The 24,014-nt window shown below is 35.8% G+C and overlaps 3 protein-coding genes across 3 annotated transcripts; 2 read left to right on the top strand and 1 right to left on the bottom strand.

The window, feature by feature from the left end:
* Positions 1 to 554: 554 nt before the first annotated feature.
* LOC125858874 (pentatricopeptide repeat-containing protein At2g21090-like) lies at positions 555 to 1,806 on the top strand. The gene is made up of 2 exons (XM_049538658.1): positions 555 to 1,754; positions 1,798 to 1,806. Exons 1-2 carry the CDS (start codon positions 555 to 557, stop codon positions 1,804 to 1,806), a joined length of 1,209 nt encoding a protein of 402 aa, XP_049394615.1.
* A 2-nt stretch (positions 1,807 to 1,808) lies between these two features.
* LOC125858873 (pentatricopeptide repeat-containing protein At1g50270-like) lies at positions 1,809 to 2,411 on the top strand. Its single transcript, XM_049538656.1, has one exon. The coding sequence runs from the start codon at positions 1,809 to 1,811 to the stop codon at positions 2,409 to 2,411; it is 603 nt and encodes a 200-aa protein (XP_049394613.1).
* Positions 2,412 to 4,082: 1,671 nt separating this feature from the next.
* LOC125857498 (L-ascorbate oxidase homolog) lies at positions 4,083 to 6,322 on the bottom strand. The gene is made up of 2 exons (XM_049537102.1): positions 4,845 to 6,322; positions 4,083 to 4,733 (listed from the first exon to the last, which is right to left on the bottom strand). Exons 1-2 carry the CDS (start codon positions 6,212 to 6,214, stop codon positions 4,433 to 4,435), a joined length of 1,671 nt encoding a protein of 556 aa, XP_049393059.1. The 5' UTR covers positions 6,215 to 6,322; the 3' UTR covers positions 4,083 to 4,432.
* Positions 6,323 to 24,014: the final 17,692 nt, after the last annotated feature.

Raw genomic sequence — 24,014 nt, 5'->3', positions numbered from 1 at the left:
TGGCACCCAATAATTTTAAATTCTGGATCCGCCTCTGTTCTCAAGCGATGGTAATAGTACATTTTGCATAACCTAGAAATCCTTTGATCTTTGTCACAATGTACATTTTCAACTTCCTTCATAAATTGATTGTTTTTTTTAAAAAAAATGTAATTTAGTGCGAATTTTTTTAAAATTATTTTATTTAATAGGGCTAATTAGGCTTGGTTCTAAGTAAAATAGAATTTTTACTTAATTTATAAAAAAAATCATTCTAAATTTACTGTTTTACGGACAAATTTCCTAATATAGTATATAGAAAACAAAATTGAGATGAATTGATCAATAAGAATTGGGGTGGAATGTTACCTTCAAGGCCGGTCAAGGACATCGGATCGGAAACAAAAAAAAAACAGAGATAGATTGTAGTTTAGATTGCAATAGAATATTACAACTCTTTTTCAAATGTTCAATAAAATGAGTGTTCAAATTTTGATTCATTCAGAGAAGAAAGGTGGAGTTTGTTGGAGAAAATTGTGAATGAAGACACAATCTCCAGAGCTGCTACAATTACAATGATATGGAAGAAATACGCAGGGTTTGCGTTTCTTTACCCTCATCATCTTCTAAAATCTTCTACACTTTCAGTTTTAAGTAATGCTATAAATCCAGTTCCCATAAAGCTTCAACATTATTCTTCTTCGCCTTTGCTTCCAGTCAATGTCCAAGTCATTCATGCCAAGAAAATCAAAGACGGGTCTGCTCGCGACTTACCTATCAGTAACTACGTTTTAAATCTTTACACAAAAAGTAACCATTTAGCCTCTGCACAGAAGCTGTTTGATGAAATTACTCAAAAAGATGTTCGAACGTGGACGATACTCATATCGGGTTTTTCTCAATTTGGGTTTAACGGAAATGCATTATCGTTGTTCATTAAGATGCGAAAAGAGGGTATTGTTATTCCTAATGAGTTCACTTTATCTAGTGTTTTCAAGTGTTGTTATAGAGTTAGTAACGGGCTTAGATTAGGAAAGTCCATACATGGCTGGATTGTCGTTACTGCTGCAGTTGATTTGGATGTTGCTTTGGAGAATGCTATACTTGATCTTTATGTTAAATGTGAGTCTTTGGATTATGCTAAACGCTTCTTTGAACAGATGAGTGATAAAAACGTCGTATCTTGGAATATAATGCTGGCAGGATATCTCGGTACAGATGATATGGAGACGAGTGTCAAACTTTTTAAAATAATGCCTGAAAAAGATGTTTCCAGTTGGAATACAATCATTGATGGACTTTTGCAACATGGGTTTGATAGGGATGCCCTTAAGCTCCTACGTCAAATGACCTTAGATGGGACTTCTTTTAACAATGTTACGTTTTCTATATCATCAGTGTTGATGTCTTCGCTTAGAAATCTTGAATTAGGAAGGCAAATCCATGGTAAAGTGATGAGGTTGTCAATGTACAAAGACACGCTTGTAAGGGCCTCGTTAATTTTTATGTACAGCAAATGTGGTCAGATGGAGAAGGCTTCTAGGATTTTCCAAGAATTCCATCAAGGTATTGTTGAAGTACAACATTCACATTCTGTTCCGTGGAGTACAATTATATCAGGTTATATTCACAATAGCATGCTGAAAGATGCTTTACAAGTCTTTAGCTCCATGGTACGTGATCAATTGGAAGTTGATGTGTTTACACTATCAAGCATTCTTAGTGCTTCTGCAAGTAGTGGGCTTTTGGAACTTGGCTGGCAGATTCATGGCTATGTCCAAAAGCTTGGACACATATGTGACATATTTTTTATTTCAGCAATTATAGACATGTATGCCAAATGTGGAAAGTTAGATTCTGCTCTGTTGTTTTTTGAGCAAACCCAAACTCGGAATATTGTGGTATGGACTACTATGATAAACAGTTATGCTATACATGGAAAAGGATCTGATGCTGTTCAGCTATTTGAGCTTATGCTGAATCAGAGGATTGCACCAAATGAAGTAAGTTTCATTAGTGTCTTAACTGCGTGTGGTCATGCAGGTTTGGTGAAAGAAGGATGCAAGTATTTTAGGTTGATGAAACAAGTTTATGCCATCAAGCCTGGTGTTGAACATTTCTCTTGTATGGTTGATCTTTTTGGCCGAGCAGGTTGTTTAGATGAGGCTTATGATTTCATTCATGAGAAGGGCATCTCTAACATGTCTGAAGTTTGGAAGGTACTCTTATCTTCTTGCTTGGTGCACAAAAATGTAAAGATGGCAAGACATGTTTCTGAGAAATTGCTACAACTTCTGCCAAGTGAACACAGTCCTTACATTCTGTTGTCAAATACTTGTTCAGAGCATGAAAATTGGGATGAAGCATCAAAATTAAGGGGTTTGATGCAGGAAAGGAAAGTTATGAAACATCCGGGTCAATCATGGACTTAGTTAATGAATGAAACCAAGAATTTCACATGGTTGTTATGAGGAAAAAATCAGCAACTAAGTTAAAGATTTATTGAAACAACCTTCCGTGCAACTGAAGACACGCACCTCTGAGAGCGAGATAAGTTTGGGAATGTGAGATGCAGAAGAGGAAGAGAAGAGCAGGCACATATGGATACAGCTTCGGATCACCAGATGTATCATTTGCAGCCCCTGTTATGACTTTGATCATGTTACTATTTATTTTTTTGAGTGACCAAGAACAGCAATAGATCAGTTATGACTTTGTGGAATATGTAGTCACAGTTGCCGTCGGACTAACTTCAACTGACATAGCAGAATCTAATTAGAGGTGATTACATATCCAGTGAAATCCCACAAGTGGGGTCTAGAGAGGGTAGAATGTACGCAGACTAACCACTACCTTGTGGATTATGTTTGAAATAGTATGAAGATCATGTGACTTTATGCTTTCTGTTTAAAATGTTGTGCCTTTAAGTCCCAGTAGTCGTATTTGTGGAACCTTTATATCCACTAGAGTAACTTCTCTTTGGGGACAGTTTGTAACCGGGTGTCTTTTACTATTCTTAGTTTTCAACAGTAAAACATGCTCATATCCATTTACATTAGCACCAATGATATCCAGAAACCATATTGATGAATGTCTTCTTTTCCAGGTAGCAACTCTCAGCTTTCTCCACCTCATTGGAAATTCAATGTTCTAAATACATACATGTGTATAGCTTTTCACGAACTATAATTTATAGATGATGTTATTGTGTCTTTTCACTACCAGGCGAAGCTGTTAAAAGAGGATGCCCATGAAGATTTAAATTGAACATGAAGGGTTAGATATTCACAATTATGTGCAGTAAATCATTTCTACGAAATCGGTACTTCAATTTCTAATTTCTATTGAGAAATCTCTTATTCTTCTGTATGAAGATGTTAATATATTTGGGACTAGCATTTTATTTGATGTCTACATTCACAACTCATGTAAAATTAACTCAAGAGTTGAGCTTTGCTTGTACAAGACTCTGTATTTGCCACCCTAATTGGATTGTATCACTTTTATATGACGCTCAAAGAACTTCTCAACTTGAGTTTTAAAGCGCAAAAATATGGTATAAGCCTCATTTTTGTAACTCATAGGAAATAACCATGTAAATTTGCTAAAGTCATCAATGAAAGAAACATAATAACAAATTTTTTTGCTAGACAATTGTTGAGAATGATCCCATACATAAGTGTGGATCAATTCAAGAGGATAAGGAATGCTAGAACCAGTGGCGGAGCCACATGTAATTAAGGGGTGTCGACCGACACCCCTTCGTCGGAAAATTACATTGTGTAGCTAGAATAGAAATATTTTTGTTATGTATATATATTACACATTGACACTCCTTGACTTCTACACAATTTTATTTCTTTATATTTTGGTGCCCCCTTAGGCGAAATTCTGGCTCCGCCACTGGCTAGAACTGAAAATAAAAAATGGCTACTTATGACTCTTCCCATATGAATTGGATTATTGGAGTTCATATTGCATTATGTTTATCTGTGTATTCAACAATGAATAAAGATATATCATTATGGAATACTCCTAATTATTAAAAGTAAACAGTTAAAAAGCTGAAACCAAAGTAGAAAGAAGATAAAGGTAGAAAAAAAAAATAGTACCAAGGAGGATAAGAAATATTCATTGTCCACTTATTTAAAAGTGATTTGATCAATGCAATAAGTTACAAATAAAAAACAACTTCTTGCCTATGCTATTCAAAACAAAAAAGAAGGAATTTATATTCCCCTTGGACAGAAGACCAACCAATTTTCTCTTCAGTTGTTTCAACTCTTAGATCCCTTTCACATATAAATATCCTTCTCGTAATTTTTTGTCTTTTCTTTGAGTAAGCTAAAATCCTCACTCTAACTCAAAATATTAACCCTACATGAAAGATTCTTTCCCATAAAACATCAGAGTTAGGAGAAAAAAGTTATTATGAAATCATAATTACGAATATTTACACGGAATAAGGTTTTGGAAGAGGCATATCCTTGATGATTCCACACAAGACATCATTGTCTGGCATGTTATATTCATCTTTCAAATCTCTTTTTGGAGAAAGGGCGCTAAAGTAAAGTTGTTGCCCCAAGTATTGTCTTTCCACTGAGTTGGATCTCAGGTTCCAAAGACCAGCATTATCAAGAGTGGTCATTATGGCTGCCCATGAGTTGGGATAAACTTGGATGGTATTCCTGGATACTGCATCAAGCAAATTGTAGTTCTTCCTCTTCTCTGGGGTCCATTTTCCAGGTTCAATCCTGCATGCACAAGGTAATTTAATTATATTACTATTGTAATACCCATGATTTCAACTTAACAAGTTCAATTTTTAATATTCCAGCATAATACTCATAATTAAAGGTACTCACGCAACAGTGAAGAAGGAGTATCCGGCCAAGTGAAAAGATTGTACACTCTTTTCATGGTTCTCAAAGATGATCTCCACAAAGTTACGGTAAGTGACTTTAACTACATTAGGTGCGAGTGTGATCTTCTCTTCTGCTTTCCCAGCTGGAGGTTCATATTCATCCTTCATAAGGTCATATTTGAAGATCTTATCTTCAACACCATAGTATTCAGCCAACTTAATTGGGGTTGTAGGGTTCACATGCGAGACACCATTGATGGCATATCGGAGCTTTCCGTCCACTGTCCCGGCTGTATTCACAAGTTTGATGGTGCGTGTAATGTTGATTTGGCCGTAGTGGTATGATCCTTGTGGATTAGGTCTAGCTGCACTTGCCGTTAAATTCCAACGGAAAGAGCGAAATTGGTTGAGTGACCAAGCCCAACCAATTGGGGCTTTTGGCAACTCTGGTGAGGCAGGGCCATTGCCATTAGTGTAACGGATTATGGATGTAGCAGTGTGGGGTTCCTTGGTGAATCGCGTAGAGGCCACAAGGAGGTAATCCTTGGGATCTTTATCAGCAGTCACTAAGACAGAGACGCATTGTCCCAAGTGAATATCTAGTGAATCATAAATGTTTTGCACAACGTGAGATCCTTCCATTTCCACCAATTTCATGGTATGCCCTTGGATTCTAACATTGATGGAATCCTTCATACCAGCATTACAAAACCTATACCTATATGTCTTTCCAGGGGTCATAGAGAACATTGGCTCATCTTTTCCATCGCCTTTTCCACCTTTTCCATTGATGATTATTCCATCAGGCCTTCCCATCGAGCGCCCACTGTCCAAAAACTTTCTCAATTGAGTATGACTTTTGGTGTACCAATCACTCACCAAGACAAAGAACTCATCGGCAGGGTTAATATCAAAGGGGATGGGAATCAATGCACGACTATGGACACTTATTCCACCATATCCACCAGCTGCTCGATGCAAAGCTGTGGTGGGGTAGTAAAAAAAGCTTCCAATTTGATCCTTGACCTGGAAATGGTATGTGAAATTGCTCCCTGGAGGAATGGGACAATTGGTGCCAAGGGTGCCTTCTTGCCAAGAGTTTTTCCTCTGTTGGATGCCATTCCATGTGAAAAGGAATGGCTCATCCAACTGGTTGAAGACATTGACAACAATGTTATTATTGGATGTGCCATTGATTATAGGTCCTGGAAATTTATCATTGATCAAAATAACTTGCTGAGGAACACCAAGAGGAGAGATGGTACCATAAGTCACTTTCCATTCAAAGGTCAAAATAGGATCTCCTCCTTTCACTAGTGATGTTGAAAGACACAACACTATCAACACGAGACCAAATCTCAACTTTTCCATCTTATGTTTTCCTTTTTTCTATTTTTTTTCTCAGTTTAATTTTAATAGAAACAATAAAATGAGTTTCTATTGATAAAAAAGACAATCAAATAAATGATTGTGCATTATGTTGAGAGTGACTAACTTTAACTTTTTTATTTATTAAGTGGTATGTGAGGTTGTTTGGTGATGTAAGATTAGTGATTGATTGTTGGCCAAACAAAAATATCCGTAAAAGTTTCAACACTCATCCGCATGCATCGTTTGCTCAATGGTTTTTGCAATTGTTTGTTATTACATATAATAATAAAAAATTGTGAAGTTCCACTTATTTTTAAAGAAAAAAAAAACACCATATGTTATGAATATACTGAAGTGCGCATTCTTTTCTTAGACAAATAAAAATAAAAGTTATAGTTCATTCTTTTCTGAATGATTGATGCATCATTCATTAGAACTCTTCTTAATACTCAAATTTTAGCACATAATTTCAATTTGTTATTTAAATTGGATTCAAATGGCAAGATAATATTTTTTTACCTTTAAATATGTATCTGTCTATTTTAATATCCTACAATGATACATTAGAAAAAATAAAGTACCTAATTTCTTTTAAAATAGTCACTCTACATCTATCCATCTATATCTATATTTATCTATATTATATTAAAATCATAATGGTCCTTGAAAAGGTTGATTAAACTTTTTGCCATTCATTAAAAGCTTCTACAAAATCTTCACAACTATAACTTACATGAAACCAGCTCAACCTAACAATGCACAATTTAAACAGCTCATAACTCAATGAAAACACTTAGACGATTTTAGATCAACAATACACAGGATAAAGCCATCAATCACAATTCCCTCACAAAAGCAATCACAAGCTCACCATGATAAAGATATGCAATACAATGAAATGTAATGCCAAGTATAGTGATGCATGCATGGCCTAGTGATACACATCCACTGTCTCTCAGTCTGGGACACATGAGAGACTTATCAATATATGCATCTGTCGCGACGTGCGACATAAACCTCGATAATAGAATTTGTCGTGGTGTGCGACATCCCTGGTTAATAGAATTTGTTGTGGTGTGCGATACGTCCCTCGATAATAGAATCCAGCGTGGTGTGCGACACGTCCCTCAATAATAAATTTGTCATGACGTGTGACACATCCCTTGAATCATAATATCCGTCGCGGCACGCGATACATCCCTCAAAATGGTACATTCTCTTTAATTCCTTATTTTTCCTCAATTCACATAATACTTGCCACAACTATGTCTAAGAACCAATGTAAATGACATGTTCACACAAATAATGTGGAGAGGACCATTTCCATAACAATGCACAATTCCCAACAACTCAAATCATGATACAATATCAACAATAAATTAATAAACCTTTCAAATTACTGCCAACACATCACACATCAAAAAGATATACCTTGGTTATATTTTAAATTATTTTTCCCGAAAGTATCCTGATTTTTGGCCTAATTCTTCTTCTGATGATCGATTCAACCTCTGATCAAAAAGATATACCTTGGTTATATTTCATCTCTTCAAAAATTTTAGTAATGAACATATAAAATTATGGAATGAATCTTTTTTTAAAGCAAAAGTTTTACTACTGAAAACTTCCAAAAATCACAACGTTTCAACAACATTCCTAAACCAAATTCACAAACTAATCTAACATGACTTGGAGCAACTATAGATAGAGGTAAAACATAAATTTTATGAAAGTTTTCTAAAATGACCTACCGGGTCATTACAATTTTAAACCCCACTGACCATTAACCAAACTTAAGTGGCACTGATAATGTTGAGTTGGAAAAATACATGATAGCACAGTTTGACAACAAGTAAATAAGATATTTTACAATAAAAATATTTAAATAATAATCATTTTAAAAATAATAATAATAAAGAAAACCTATCTTCCTCAACCATCCCCACCCCACCCCAATTTCTGACCCTCTCTCCTCCGTCCCCAACCCTCTCTCTTCTCTTTTTCTTCATCTTCTTCTTGGAATTTTCTCCCACCACACCCACCCTCCTCCTCCCCCTCCTCCTCCTCCTCCTCCTCCTCCTCATTCTCTTCTTCATCCACTTCCTCCTCAACCCACACTTTAATCAACCGCTAACCCTAACTACTTCGATCTGCCCCTTTCCTAACCCTTTTAAATTTTAGTTTTTTAGTCTAAAAGTATTGAGATTATTATTCATGTTATTAGGATTAAAAAAAGAGGTCTAAGTATGGATTAACATGAATGATGATGGTAGATATTGAAAAATTTAAAACTCCATTGATAAGTTAGAGAAAGCTTGAAAAATAACAACTGGGTCTGTGAATCTGCGAAATTAATTCAAAATTGTATTGGGGTTAGTTGAATTTGTGTTGTTGAACTTGTATTTGTCAAGTCAAATGGGGAAATTTTTTATCGATTTGACATGAATTTAGTGTTCAATTTGTGAGTAAATATGAAGAACATGCTTATCTGGAAATTTTTAGAAATTACAAAAGTGGCTTAATTGATTTTTTTTTAATTTTTAACATGTAATTTTTTACGTGTCATTAAAAAGGACGTGGAATTTCATGTGTAATGAATTGTACTTCACACACACTAGTCAGATGAAAAAAAGGTTTAAAATGTTGTGTTCTAATGAGTTTAAGGATTTAGTTGACAAATTGATAAGTATGAAGGTCCAACTTACAAACGAAGCCAAGTACAGGAATCTCCCAGGCCATTTCGCTTTTTTCTTTATTACAAAAAGAAGGATATATATACTTGGGCACCAAGTATATTGTATGTACATCTACTTTACAACACGAGAGAAGGCCCAAAATAGTCCTATCTTTGAGTTAAGACTCAAAGTCATCCTTGTGTTTTTCACATGGAGCACTAATAGTCCCTCATGTTTGCAATATTGGTGCACTTTTGGCCCTCCCCTAAACTTTTCTTATTTTTTAACATTAATTTTGATCATAATTTTATGTAAGGAATGTCCCATAGTCTTTTCATATATTTAGTAAAAATAATTACTCTATGTGAGAGAAGGTGAGAAGAAGAGCATTTTGTTCTGTTTAGTATAAATATTACTGCAACTAAACTAAGAACATTTTAACATATGACATTGCAAGAAAAGAAAAATGTGTACTATTGCACGTGAAATCGTCGTGATGAACCTCTCGACTTTACCTGGAATACGATTTCTGCTAAACAAAACAAGATATTTTTCTTCTCACAATCTCTCACATGGAATTATTATTTCAACTAAATGTATAAAATAACGATTAAGCATTCCATACATAAATTATGAATAAAATCAATGTTAAAAAATAGGCAAAATTTTGAAGGAGGACCAAAAGTGCACCCATATTACAAACATGAGGGACTATTAATGCTCCATGTGAAAATTCAAGGATGACTTTGAGTCTTAACCCAAAGATGAATGACTATTTTGGGTCTTTTCTCTTATAACACAAAGTATACTGCGTGAACATCCATATTACAACACAAAGTATATTATGTCTACATGCATATTACAACAAAAAATATATTTATATGGATATCCATTTTATAACATTTACATATTTTAAAAATAGATAAAAATTATAATAAGTCAACATAGTTCATAGTATCTAAAAAGAGTTTGCCAAAAATACTACAGTGCGAGGAAAAACTAATTTCTCCATTTGATTCTCCAAATAATACATTTGATTATTCACATGAAACAACAATTAATTCGAAATCTCTTTTGAAGCTACGCAATGCACTTCATGATTTTCCAAAAAATAATGAAGATGAATTAGTTATAGGGTGAAAATTGTTTACACTCCCCAAGTTTTGGTTTACAAATCAACCTTTCCCCCCTCAATTTTGAGAAATATTCATTCTCCTCCCTCTATTATATGTAAAATCTATTGAACAAGTAGAAACTCACACACCCGTCTTACACATAGCATAATGTATGTCTTACATAGAATAATACATTCAGTTTGAGTGTGTCACAATTCCAAAAATTAAAGTCATGATGTCACACATCCTGAGAACCCAAAAATTGTGTGTAAGTCGAAATAAATAACACATACGAGACTTCTAAAGGGAAGTCAAGAAACGATAAGAAACAATAAAGAAGTTTCCAAAATTTGATCGCATAAGTATAAAGAGCATCTAATATATTTCTAGATTCTATAATACATCATAAGTTTCAAAAGTAAATTAAATATTGTAAATGATAGATGGAGACCAATGACAATCTGAAAAGAAGGATTTCACCACAACTTTGAATTAAAAGAAATCACTAAATCTGATCAACCGTTGCGAAGATCAATCTAACTAAGATATGCATCAAAAAGATAAAAGAAGTAGGGGTGAGGACAATCCACATGTACTCAGTAGGTTATACCGATTGAATATAATCAACTAATCAGACTTAAAATATAAACTATGAAAAGCTTCCACCTGCACGCTGAAAATTTTTATTCTGACATTGGTGCTGCCAATTTATATAATAACAGTGTGAGTAAAGTAAACACAAAAGGGGTATAGATTATACTCAAATCAACATATAAACAAGTTACATAATACAACAAAGTTGATCAATGTGATGTAATGAGATGATAAAATGATGGAATGATGTGGTGGAACCAAGGTCGTCGCATAACCTGTCGTGTACACTTTGTAGAGCTTTAGCTTATAGACAAGGACCCATGGGGACTAGCAGTCCATATGCCAATCTCATTCTCAATATCTCATCAACTTGCCACCTAATTTGTGTCAAGAATATAATTAAGGCGTCATATTTTCTTTCGACAAAAGATAGTATTTCTCCACTTTCTCATATTTCCATGAACAGTGATATGTTGAATGATGATGAACACATCACAATACATACAACACAAAGGTATTAACAATTCATCAAGGATTTTAAATAACATAAAGTTCTCAAACTAAACAAGTCATGAAACATGACCTCAAATGATTGGGATAGTAGAGGAAACCATTTGAAGTTAGTCTTATTACTTAGACATGTATTTTTTTCATTTTAAAATGTTTCAAAGATCAACTCAAGCCCTTAACTCAAGCATCTCTATGTCTAATATAATGATAAGCCACACAACCTCTCACCCGGGAAATTATTCAAATATAACAGGTTTTTAGCAACAATTAAAGGTATCATACAACCCTCCACATAGGCTAAGCATCACGAATAGGCATCACATGAACTAAATAAGAAGGTCAACACTTACCAACCTCTAAAACTCATACCACAGTTTATTTCATAGTTGACTTCCTAAGAAACATCACTTACTCTTGTTATCTAGAAAAGGGATAGACAAACCTACCTTGAAGATCTAAACTTTTCTTGAACAACTCTATCGAAGCCTCCACACACACTGTCACAATCCAAAGTATACTCTAAGTGTAACATGGTGTATAGACCCCTGAAAGGCCCTATACAAGCCACTTAGCATACATTATACAAGATAATAGAAATAAATATTTCGAAAGAAGCAATATTATATCATAAAAGAGTTTGATAAAGCAGAAGTCTAACATAGTCTCAACAAACCATCTATTACATCAAAAGGAATTTGTTGGGATGTTGCCCATACACCACATAAAAATGTCTAAAATCGAAGTAAAGAAAAGTGTCTCGATCCTCGAAACATGAAGACTCACCAATCTTCGAGTGACAAGGGATCAACTAGCCATGAGTATGAAAGGTAGGAGCGCCAAACCCTTCATTAGTGAAATAATGTAGGCACAAGTAAGCATTAGTACATGGAATGTACTAAGTGTGATAGCAATGCATAAGAGTTATGAAATCATTCTAAAAATGACTTTACATGACATGCAATGACCAAGATAAAATCATAAGATAAAATGTTTGAAAACATAAGTCATAATCATGGTCGATACAAACTTAACATATTTAATACACTTGTGAGATACTTTGAAATTAACCTTATTTCATTATTGTGGGATGTGTACCATTTAAACGACATAGACCATGTGATCTATAACATGAAATCTGATGTCTATCCCACACTAAAAAGAAATGTCCTTACTTGCCAAGGTATGAACCATGAATCTGAGCTAAAGTGGATCCACTAGCTAGTGTCTGTCAGAGACAAATCCTATGGTGGCACGTAGTTCTGTGACTTAGGCATTGCTACTAAAGGTCCACGGATGCTAAACAAAAACCTTCATCCCTAAAGCCCACTCGGTGCTAGGTAAAATTCCACGAAATAGTCATTAATCATATTTATATTATCATCCATGGAAAGACACAATAAAGCAACCAATCCAAGTTAAAGTTATTTAGAATAGCTCCTATAAAACTTGATTCAACTTAGGTGAGAAAACCTTTCGACCTTATGAATCCTTATGTGAGAAAACATTTCATAATCATGATCTTAGTAGTATGTGGGAAAACCTTTCATAACAATAACAACATTGATACTTTACTCTCAAAGCATCCTCAAATCATTTACATCTCTTTCATAAAAGCATGTATGTCTTTATAAAAGTCATATATTGGCACGCCCTGAGCCTACACCCTGGACATGGCCGATACTCGAGAACCATTGTTGGCCCTAAGCGAACCCTTGGCCTGACTTACTTACTCAGTGGAAGACTTTACTCAAGATAAATACTTTTAAAACAAGTAAACTAAATTGCTCAAAATATAACTTAGAATGTAATAAATAACATACTGCCAAAGTGGTAGCTCAAGTCTCAACTTAACTAGAAAGGGAAGTAAAGACTCATGAACTAACATCACTAACTCTGTCTATGAAGCCTCTAAACAACTGATATGGACGTCGGGACAAGACCCACGACATCCTAATGTACTAAAATATTGAAAGCAATAAAAGGAATCATCCGGAAAGCTAGGAGGCTCACCAACTAACTCTGAGTGCTCAACTGGATCAACGAGGCGCTGGATGTTGATCCTGATTACCTGTATCTGCATCATAATAAGATGCAGGCCAACTGGCATCAGTACATTAAATGTACGAGTATGCGAGTTGGAATGCTAAACATAACTTAAGCTTGAAAAGAATATGAAAGAAACACTTACATTGGCTTTACTCAACTCTTGAATAACTTAACTCACTATAAAGCAATAAACATATGTAATATATACAAAGCTTGTAAAATAGCGGAAAACAACTTAGTTTGTTAAAGAAAATGCAATAACAAACTCAAGTTTACTCATATAATAAAGTAATATAGTTTATGTGGGAGTTTCTCTAACCAACAACCACCACTCTGAGCCTAAGTGGTGATACAACGTCTTGCCCACGTTGCAATATCTGTCCTATACTTTGTCATCATATAGAACACCTTAACTAAGTGGATCCACTAGTCTATGCTAAAAGCATCTTAAGGATTCATCTAAAAANATGTGGGAAAACCTTTCATAACAATAACAACATTGATACTTTACTCTCAAAGCATTCTCAAATCATTTACATCTCTTTCATAAAAGCATGCATGTCTTTATAAAAGTCATATATTGGCACGCCCCGAGCCTACACCCTGAACGTGGCCGATACTCGAGAACCATTGTTGGCCCCAAGCAAACCCCTGGCCTGACTTACTTACTCAGTGGAAGAATTTACTCAAGATAAATACTTTTAAAACAAGTAAACTAAACTGCTCAAAATATAACTTAGAATGTAATATATAACATACTGCCAAAGTGGCAACTCAAGTCTTAACTTAACTAGAAAGAGAAGTAAAGACTCATGAACTAACATCAGTAACTCTGTCTATGAAGCCTCTAAACAACTGATATGGACGTCGGGACAAGACCCACGACATCCTAATGTACTAAAATATTGAAAGCAATAAAAGGAATCCTCCGAAAAGCTAGGAGGCTCACCAACTAACTCTGAGTGCTCAACTGGATAAACAAGGCGCTGGATGCTGATCCTGATTACCTGTATCTGCATCATAATAAGATGCAGGCCAACTGGCATCAGTACATTAAATGTACGAGTATGCGAGTTGGAATGCTAAACATAACTTAAGCTTGAAAAGAATATGAAAGAAACACTTACCTTGTCTTTACTCAACTCCTGAATAACTTAACTCGCTATAAAGCAATAAACATATGTAATATATACAAAGCTTGTAAAATAGCGGAAAACAACTTAGTTTGTTAAAGAAAATGCAATAACAAACTCAAGTTTACTCATATAATAAAGTAATATAGTTTATGTGGGAGTTTCTCTAACCAACAACCACCACTCTGAGCCTAAGTGGTGATACAACGTCTTGCCCACGTTGCAATATCTGTCCTATACTTTGTCATCATATAGAACACCTTAACTAAGTGGATCCACTAGTCTATGCTAAAAGCATCTTAAGGATTCATCTAAAAGGTATGATCCTTTACTACCCATGATGGCTATATAGTGTATAGAGATGTGAGTTATCTGAACTCAAACTCGTCCCCATATCGGTGCTCAATACTACTCCCAAAATATACTTAGCTCATATATTTGTAAAAAAAGCTCTTTCTTTGGTTTGAGATAATTCCTCAAAAACTTAGCTTGAAAGCTCTCTTGGAAATCTCAGTTTCCTTTCTTGCTCAAATGTGAAAACATTTTAACTCTTGGGAATTCTTAGATACTGAATAATCTTTGAAGAATGAACTTTACTCTTACGTTTTACTGAAAACTTGCTCAAAGGCTCTTTTGGAAATCTCAGTTTCCTTTCTTGTTTAAATGTGAAAACATTTACTCTTTGGGAATACATATTCCCGATATACTCCTTCGAAGAAATGCACTTCAAACGTTACTATTTACTCAACTCAAAACTCAAGTCTTAAAACAAAGTTAAAACATTTATAAAAGACTTTTGGAAAACTTTATGAACTTCTCTTAACTTAGACTCTTGAGTTGACTCTTAACTTTCCTTCAATTGAATTATGGATTCAAGGATTGTGATTTGTGATAGGAAAGATCTCATGATGTTTAGGAATGATTTTAGATAGCTAAACATGAGAAATGATCAAGAAATCACTGCCTAGAAACTAGTCTGCGAAGCGGAGGTGTATTTAAATTTTGGTCATGAAAATGCTTTTTGAGGTAGAACGGTCTGTGACCGCTCCGCTACACGAAGGAGTTTTTTCCAAATCAGCGGAGCAGGTCCGTGTCGCGGAGCTAGTGCCCAGATTTGCCCGACTAATTTTCTTCTTCATTTTCCAGCCCCAATTCGCCCAAACTCAATTATTTTTCCCAAATTCGTTTTAGATACAGATACCCAGAAAATGTACCTAAGAACCTAACTTCAAACAACTTGATAATTTGATGTAACAATCTTAGAAACTTCTCAATCTTAGCCCAACTCAAGAACAACATCAAGTTCAAGAATACATATCAAGAACATCAACTTTCAAACTCTTTTAGGATGAATTCACGCTGAAATAAACATGATTGGTGCATGGGTGAATGAACTCAACGCTATGAAAGACTCACATACCTCGTAGGGATCACCCCTTGACGAAATCCACGAGCCTAGCTTCAAGAACGACGAACCTTGCTCTTTCTCCTCTTGCATTCTGTCTCCAAATATCCTAGAGTAAACTTTCAATTGTCTAAACTGAACCAATTCATTTTAGACCCCAATTTAATCGCTAAAAACTAATCAACTTAATTTGGTGGTGAAAAGACAATAATGCCCTTCTAAAATTTGAATTGGACTTTCCTTATTTGAACATCCCAACTTCAAATATACATATCTCACTCATACAAACTCAAAATCGTGCAAACTCGGCGGCGTTGGAAAGATAATTCCAAAATTTTTCCTACAGTATCTGGAAGCACACCTAACTCATCATGAGCTAGGAGTTATGGTCCTTTAAAGTTGACCAAAAATCCAAACTTAACATAACTTCAATTTTTTTTTCAGATTTTCATTCTTTCCAAAAACAACTCTTTCTAATTCTAGCTCTTTATTCTAGTTCTTTCAAAAAGTGAGGCGTTACAATATCTCCCCCTTGGGAACATTCATCCTCGAATTAGGTTGCTCTTAATAGGCTAAGGGTGTAACATCTAACATACAACTCAAACACCCAACAAGCAATGCAAAAACAACATGCCAACTTATAAATAAATACCAAGAAAAGGATTAGTACCATAATTTGGATCTTCTCCGGATTCGAAGAGATGTGGATATCTCTTCTTCATATCTTTCTAAAATTCCAAGTAGCTTCCTCAATAAACTGGTTCCTTCAAAGAACTTTGGCTGATACTACCTCTTTTGTTCTCAACTTGCGAACTTGGCGATCTAGAATCTGAAGTGGAATCTCCTCATAAGATACGCTAACCTTGATTCCAATATCTTCAGTTGGTATGATCAATGAAGGATCGCCCATACTTTTTTCCAACATGGAGATGTGGAACACCGGATGGACTGCTGCTAACTATTGTGGTAGCTCTAACTCATATGCTACATTGCAATCCTCTTGGATATTTTGTAAGGACCAATATATTGGGGACTAAGCTTTCTCTTCTTACCAAATCTCATAACACCCTTCATGGGTGAAGCTTTCAAGTATACCAAATCATCTACTTCAAACTTTAACTCCCTTTCTCCTAACATCAGTGTATGATTTCTGACGACTCTGTGCTATTTTCAACCTCTCTTAAATCACTTTCACTTTCTCCATAGCTTGATGAACTAAATCTAGTCCTATCAACATTGCTTCACCAACTTCAAACCATCCAATAGGAGATCTTCATCTTCTCCCATAAAGAGCCTCATATGGAGCATTTGGATGCTAGCATGGTAACTATTGGTGTAAGCAAGCTCAATGAGAGGTAGGTGATCATCCTAATTACCCTTGAAATCAATCACACAATCTAAACCAACTCTANTATTCTATTTCTTTCAAAAAGTGAGGTGTTACAATATCTCTCCCTTGGGAACATTCGTCCTCGAATGAGGTTACTCTTAATAGCTAAGGGTGTAACATCTAACATACAACTCAAACACCCAACAAGCAATGCAAAAACAACATGCCAACTTATAAATAAATACCAAGAAAAGGATTAGTACCTTAATTTGGAACTTCTCCAGATTCGAAGAGATGTGGATATCTCTTCTTCATATCTTCCTAAACTTCCAAGTAGCTTCCTCAATAAACTGGTTCCTTCAAAGAACTTTGACTGATGCTACCTCTTTTGTTCTCAACTTGCGAACTTGGCGATCTAGAATCTGAAGTGGAATCTCTTCATAAGATACGCTAACCTTGATTCCAATATCTTCAGTTGGTATGATCAATGAAGGATCGCCCATACTTTTTTCCAACATGGAGATATGGAACACCGGATGGACTGCCGCTAACTGTTGTGGTAGCTCTAACTCATATGCTACATTGCCAATCCTCTTGGATATTCTATAAGGACCAATATACTGGGGACTAAGCTTTCCCTTCTTACCAAATCTCATAACACCCTTCATGGGTGAAGCTTTCAAGTATACCCAATCATCTACTTCAAACTTTAACTCCCTTTCTCCTAACATCAGTGTATGATTTCTGACGACTCTGCGCTATTTTCAACCTCTCTTAAATCACTTTCACTTTCTCCATAGCTTGATGAACTAAATCTAGTCCTATCAACATTGCTTCACCAACTTCAAACCATCCAATAGGAGATCTTCATCTTCTCCCATAAAGAGCCTCATATGGAGCATTTGGATGCTAGCATGGTAACTATTGGTGTAAGCAAGCTCAATGAGAGGTAGGTGATCATCCTAATTACCCTTGAAATCAATCACACAATCTAAACCAACTCTAGACGCATCATAATATACAACAAAGCCTTGCGTATACTAGGGCAGTAGTCAACCTCTTTTTCAATTCCTGAAAGCTTTTCTCACAAGCTTGAGACCATTGAAACTTCACTGTTTTCTGAGTCAACTTGGTCAAATGAGATGAAATAGATATAAATACCTCGACAAACCTTCTATAATATCCAGCCAACCCCAATAAAATCCTAATATTAGTTGGAGATATTGGTCTAGGCTAATTCTGCACTGCCTCTAGCTTCTGAGTATCAACTTTAATTCCCTCTCCAAACACAATGTGGTCTAAAAATGCCACAGACTCAAGCCAAAACTCACACTTAGAGGACTTGTCATACAACTCTCTATCTTTTAAAGTCTGGAGAACTATTCTGAGATGGCTAGCATGATCTTCCTCATTTCTCAAATAGATTAGTATATCATCGATGAACACGATAACAAACATATCTAAATAAGGCTTGAATACTCTATTCATAAAGTCCATGAATGTTGCAGGTGTATTGGTTAAACCAAACGACATGACCAGAAACTCATAGTGACCATAACGGGTCCTGATGGTTGTCTTTGGAATATCACATTCCCTTACTTTTAACTAATGGTAGCCATATCCGAGGTCTATCTTAGAGAAACAAGTAGTACCCTGAAGCTGATCGAAAAGATCATAAATTCTCAGAAGAGGATACTTATTCTTGATGGTAACCTTGTACAACTGGCGGTAATCTATAGACATCCTAAGGGAACCATCTTTTTTTCTCGCAAATAGGATTGGAGCGCCCCAAGGTGATATACTTGGTTGAATAAAACCTTTCTCTAAAAGATCTTTCAACTGATCTTTAAGCTCTTTCAACTCTGCTGGTGCCATTCTATATGGAGGAATAGAGATAGGATGAGTATCTAGAAGAACATTTATACCAAAGTCTATCTCTCTCTCAGGAGGGACTCCGGGAAGATCACCTGGGAAAACTTCTGGAAACTCTTTTACTACTGAAACTGACTGAATATGAGGCATATCAACACTAGAGTCATTAACTCGGACTAAGTGATAGACACACCCCTTGGAAACTAACTTTCTCGCCTTAAGGTACGAAATAAAACGACCCTTAGGCACTGCTGAACTGCTCTTCAACTCTATAACTGGTTCACTGGAACTTGACTACTCGAGTTCTACAATCTATTGATGTATAACATGCATGAAGTCGGTCCATACCTAGAATGACATCAAAATCTACCATGTCTAACTCAACTAAATGAGCCATGGTACTCTTGTGATTGAAAGAAATGAACAATCACGATAGACTCTTTCTGCTAAAATAGATTCACCATCAGGTGTAGAAACACTGAAGGGCTTAAGATGTTGCTCAGGAAGAACATCAAATTGAAGATTTGGATCATACCAGTGACAACATCTGGCGAATCCTCTTGCTCTCGGCGACTAGCGATAGCATAAAGACAGTTTCCTTCTTCATCTGCCCTTGAAGTAGCTCATCTAGATGCAACTCTATCTGGTGGAGCAATTGAAGAAAACTGGGCTCTATTACCCCCTATTACTATTACTATGTCTGTTCTTATGACACTCTCTCATAAAATGACCGTTCTGGCCACACTTGAAGCAACTAGTGGAGCCGTCACGTCACACCCCTTAGTGGCTCCTACCACACTTAGCACATGCAAGAGTCTTAGTACCCCCTTGTGCCTTACTACCTTGCGAATGTGTAGGTCTAGCTCTAAAGTTCTGAGAATTTTGACTATTGTACTCACATTTGTTCCTTGGTACAGGTGTACTAGCAGATGATGGAGCAGTTACTATCTACCTAAGTTGGAAAGAAGACCGGATCATATTACTTTTTTGCTTCCCGAATTCATTCACTGATATCTTAGCCCTCTTATTCTCGAACTCTTCTCTATCCTTCGGCTGGTCCTTCTCAACTTATTGCACATGGATCATCAGCCTTGCTATGCCCATGTAACCTATTAGGATGGATGTCTTGCTTTCCTTACTTGACAGACGAGTCAACCAACTACGAATAAACTCATCCTGCTCCTCATGTCAGCAACCATCTATTTGCTTCTCTTAGGTCACGAGGGAAGAAACGCCTCATGAAGGCACTCTCGACCATAGGCCAGCTCAAAATCGGTAATGCATAAGCACGAGTTAGAAAGAGACTTTTATAGATATACACTCTATTGCACAAAGTGAGTATGAAAGAAGTGAAGGAATTTCTAAATGTTGCAGCCTCCTAATTATAGATATAGCGTGCTTCACACCGGTAACTAGGACTCTACAAACACGACTTCATAGACTCTCTAGGACTCTTGAACTCTGTGCTCTGATACCAAGTTTGTCACTCCCCGAGTCTACACCCTGGACGTGGCCGGTAGTCGAGAACCATTGCTGGCCCCAAGCGAACCCTTGTCCTGGCTTACTTAGTCCGCGAAAGACTATACTCAAGATAAATACTTTTAAAACAAGTAAATTGAGCTGCTCAAAATATAACTTAGAATGTAATAAATAACATTCATTGCCAAAGTGGCAACTCAAGTCTCAACTTAACTAAAAGGGGAGGTAAAGACTCATGAACAAACATCACTAACTTTGTCTATGAAGCCTCTAAACTACAGAGATGGACGTTGGGACAAGACCCACGGCATCCTAATGAACTAATATACTGAAAGCAATAAAAAGGATCCTCCGAAAAGCTAGGAGGCTCGCCAACTGACTCTGAGTGCTCAACTGGATCAACGAGGCACTGGATGTTGATCCTGATTACCTGCGTCTGCATCATAATAAGATTCAGGGCAACTGACATCAGTACATTGAATGTACGAGTATGCAAGTTGGAATGCGAAACATAACTTAAGCTTGAAAAGAATCTGAAAGAAACACTTACCTTGGCTATACTCAACTCCTGAATAACTTAACTCACTATAAAGCAATAAACATATGCAATATATAGAAAGCTTGTAAAACAGTGAAAAACAACTTAGTTCTTAAAGAAAATGCAATAACAAACTCAACTTTACTCATATAATAAAGTAATATAGTTTCTTTGGGAGTTTCTCTAACCGACAACCACCACTCTGAGCTTAAGTGGTGATACAACGTCTTGCCCACGCTGCAAGAACTGTCCTATACTTTACCGTCATATAGAACGCCTTAACTAAGTGAATCCACTAGTCTATGCTAAAAGCATCTTAAGGAGTCATCTAAAAAGTATGATCCTTTACTACCCATGATGGCTACATGGTTTATGGAGACGTGAGTTCTCTGAACTCAAACTCATCCCCATATCGGTGCTCAATACTATTCCCAAAATATACTTAGCTCATATGTTTGTAAAAAAAACTCTTTCTTTAGTTTGAGATAATTACTCAATAACTTAGCTCAAAAGCTCTCTTGGAAATCTTAGTTTCCTTTCTTGCTCAAATGTGAAAATATTTTAACTCTTGGGAATACTTAGTTCCCGAATAATCTTTGAAGAATGAACTTTTCTCTTACTCTTTACTGAAAACAAGCTCAAAGGCTCTTTTGAAAATTTCAGTTTCCTTTTTTGTTTTAATGTGAAAACATTTACTCTTTGGAAATACATAGTCCCGATATACTCTTTTGAAGAAATGCACTTCAAGCATTGCTCTTTACTCAACTCAAAACTCAAGTCTTAAAACAAAGTTAAAAAATTTGTAAAAGACTTTTGGAAAACTTTATGAACTTCTCTTAACTTGACTCTTGACTTCTCTTCACTTGACTTTTAACTTCTTTTGACTTGACTCTTAACTTTCCTTGGATTGAATTATGGATTCAAGGATTGTGATAGGAAAGATCTCATGATGTTTAGGAATAAATTTAGATAGCTAAACATGATAAATGATCAAGAAATCACTGCCTGTAAACTAGTCCGCAACGCGGAGGTCTATTCAAATTTTGGTCGAGAAAATACTTTTTGAGCCAGAACAGTCCGTGACCGCTCCACGACGCGAAGGAGTTTTTCCCAAATCTGGGGAGTAGGTTCGCGACGCGGAGCCAATGCCCAGATTTCCCCGACTAATTTTCTTTTTCATTTTCTAGCCCTAATTCGCCCAAACTAGATTCTTTTTAGATACATATACCCAGCAAATGTACCTAAGAACCTAACTCCAACCAACTCGATAATTTGACGTAACGATCTCAGAAACTTCTCAATCTTAGCCCAACTCAAGAACACCTATCAAATTCAAGAATACATATCAAGAACATCAACTTTCAAACTCTTTAGGATGAATTCACGCTGAAATAAACATGATTAGCACGTGGGTGAACGAACCCAATGCTATGAAAGACTCACATACCTCGTAGGGATCACCCCTTGACGAAATCCACGAGCCTAGCTTCAAGAACGACGAACCTTGCTCTTTCTCCTCTTTTCTCCTCTTGCGTTGTTTCTCCAAAAATCCTAGCGTAAATTTCTAATTGTCTAAGTTGAACCAATTCAGTTTAGACCCCAATTTAATTTCTAAAAATGAATTAACTTAATTGGGTGGTGAAAAGACCATAATGCCCTTCTAAAATCCGGATTGGACTTTCCTTATTTGAACAACCCAACTTCAAATGGGCATATCTCACTCATACGAACTCGGAATCGCGCAAACTCAGTTGTGTTGGAAAGATAATTCCAAAATCTTTCCTATGGTATCTGGAAGCACACCTAAATCATCCTGAATTAGGAGTTATGGTCGTTTGAAGTTGACCAAAAACCCAAACTTAACATAACTTAGGAAATTTTTCCAGATTTTTCATTCTTTCCAAAAACAACTCTTTCTAATTCTAGCTCTTTCTAGTTCTTTCAAAAAGCGAGGTGTTACATATATAATAGTTCATAAGCTTCATCATGTATTCATATCATATGAATTCAACTCAAGATCATGTAATTACTTCAATTCATACATTAAAAGATAGAAAACAATCAATTGAATCATAATTGTAAAGAACCCATGATTGAATAAAACCCTAACTTTGAATTGAGAATCTAACTTGTAAAATTGGACGATCTTTGAGGAACCCTATGGAGGAAAGGACTCCATAGGTGAATACTAAGATACCTTAGTGATCAAGGCACAATAGCTATGGTGAATTGAAAATCTTGAAGTGAAACCCTAACTTCTTCTTCCTTAGTTTTAGAGAGAACTTTGGGGATGAACTTGGAGGAAAATTTATGATTTAGGAGAATGATTTAGAATGGGTAGTTTTAGAACTTAAATCACTTAAATAGGGCTTAAAATAGGAGTTAAAACGACATAGCTCCGGTGTTAAAGTACATAGGGAAACGACCAAACTAACATTGACTTAAAAGCTGACAGGTAACTTATATGGATCCTTAAACGGTCTGTATAAGTTACCACTGGCCATTTAGGGAGCCGTACAGGTGACCCCAATTCTTGGATGCCTTAAACAGCCGGACCACTTCCCTAAACGAGTCGTGGACCCTTTTCACGAGCCATTTAGGTTTCCTCGAAGGGTCCATGGTCAGTTTTAGGCCTATCGACCTGCCCGTTAACCCACTTTACCCTTTTCAAAGTTCGAGGTGTTACACACACGATCATCGAAATGATCCCCAACTATAAATAGTGGAAAGAGTTCATCAAAAAGAGTCCAATGATACCTATATTGATAGGACTAGAAATCGGGGGTAAAATATTCTAAAAGTCTTTTAAAAATTGGGAATGGTAAAATTAGAATTTTATTTGAAAAACATGTTCTACAAGTAAAAAGGAATTTGTTGTTGAGAAAAACACATTAAAATTGAGCAAGAATCGAGTTTCAAATCAAGAAATTACCAAATTTTTCAACTTGGGGAAAAATAAAATACTGTTAGAAATGAGAAATTTTGGAAAAACTTTTTCAAAATCAGTTTACCCACAATACAAGGACCTTAAATTCTGAAAATCAATGAAAATCTATTTCAAATTGACGTTTAAATCAACAATTTTTTATTTCTCTACTTTGAA

This window comes from Solanum stenotomum, chromosome 3 (genome assembly GCF_019186545.1).
Source record: "Solanum stenotomum isolate F172 chromosome 3, ASM1918654v1, whole genome shotgun sequence".
Classification (NCBI taxonomy): domain Eukaryota; kingdom Viridiplantae; phylum Streptophyta; class Magnoliopsida; order Solanales; family Solanaceae; genus Solanum; species Solanum stenotomum.
Note: the sequence above shows the minus strand (reverse complement) of the source record. Positions and strands in the feature narration are given on the sequence as shown.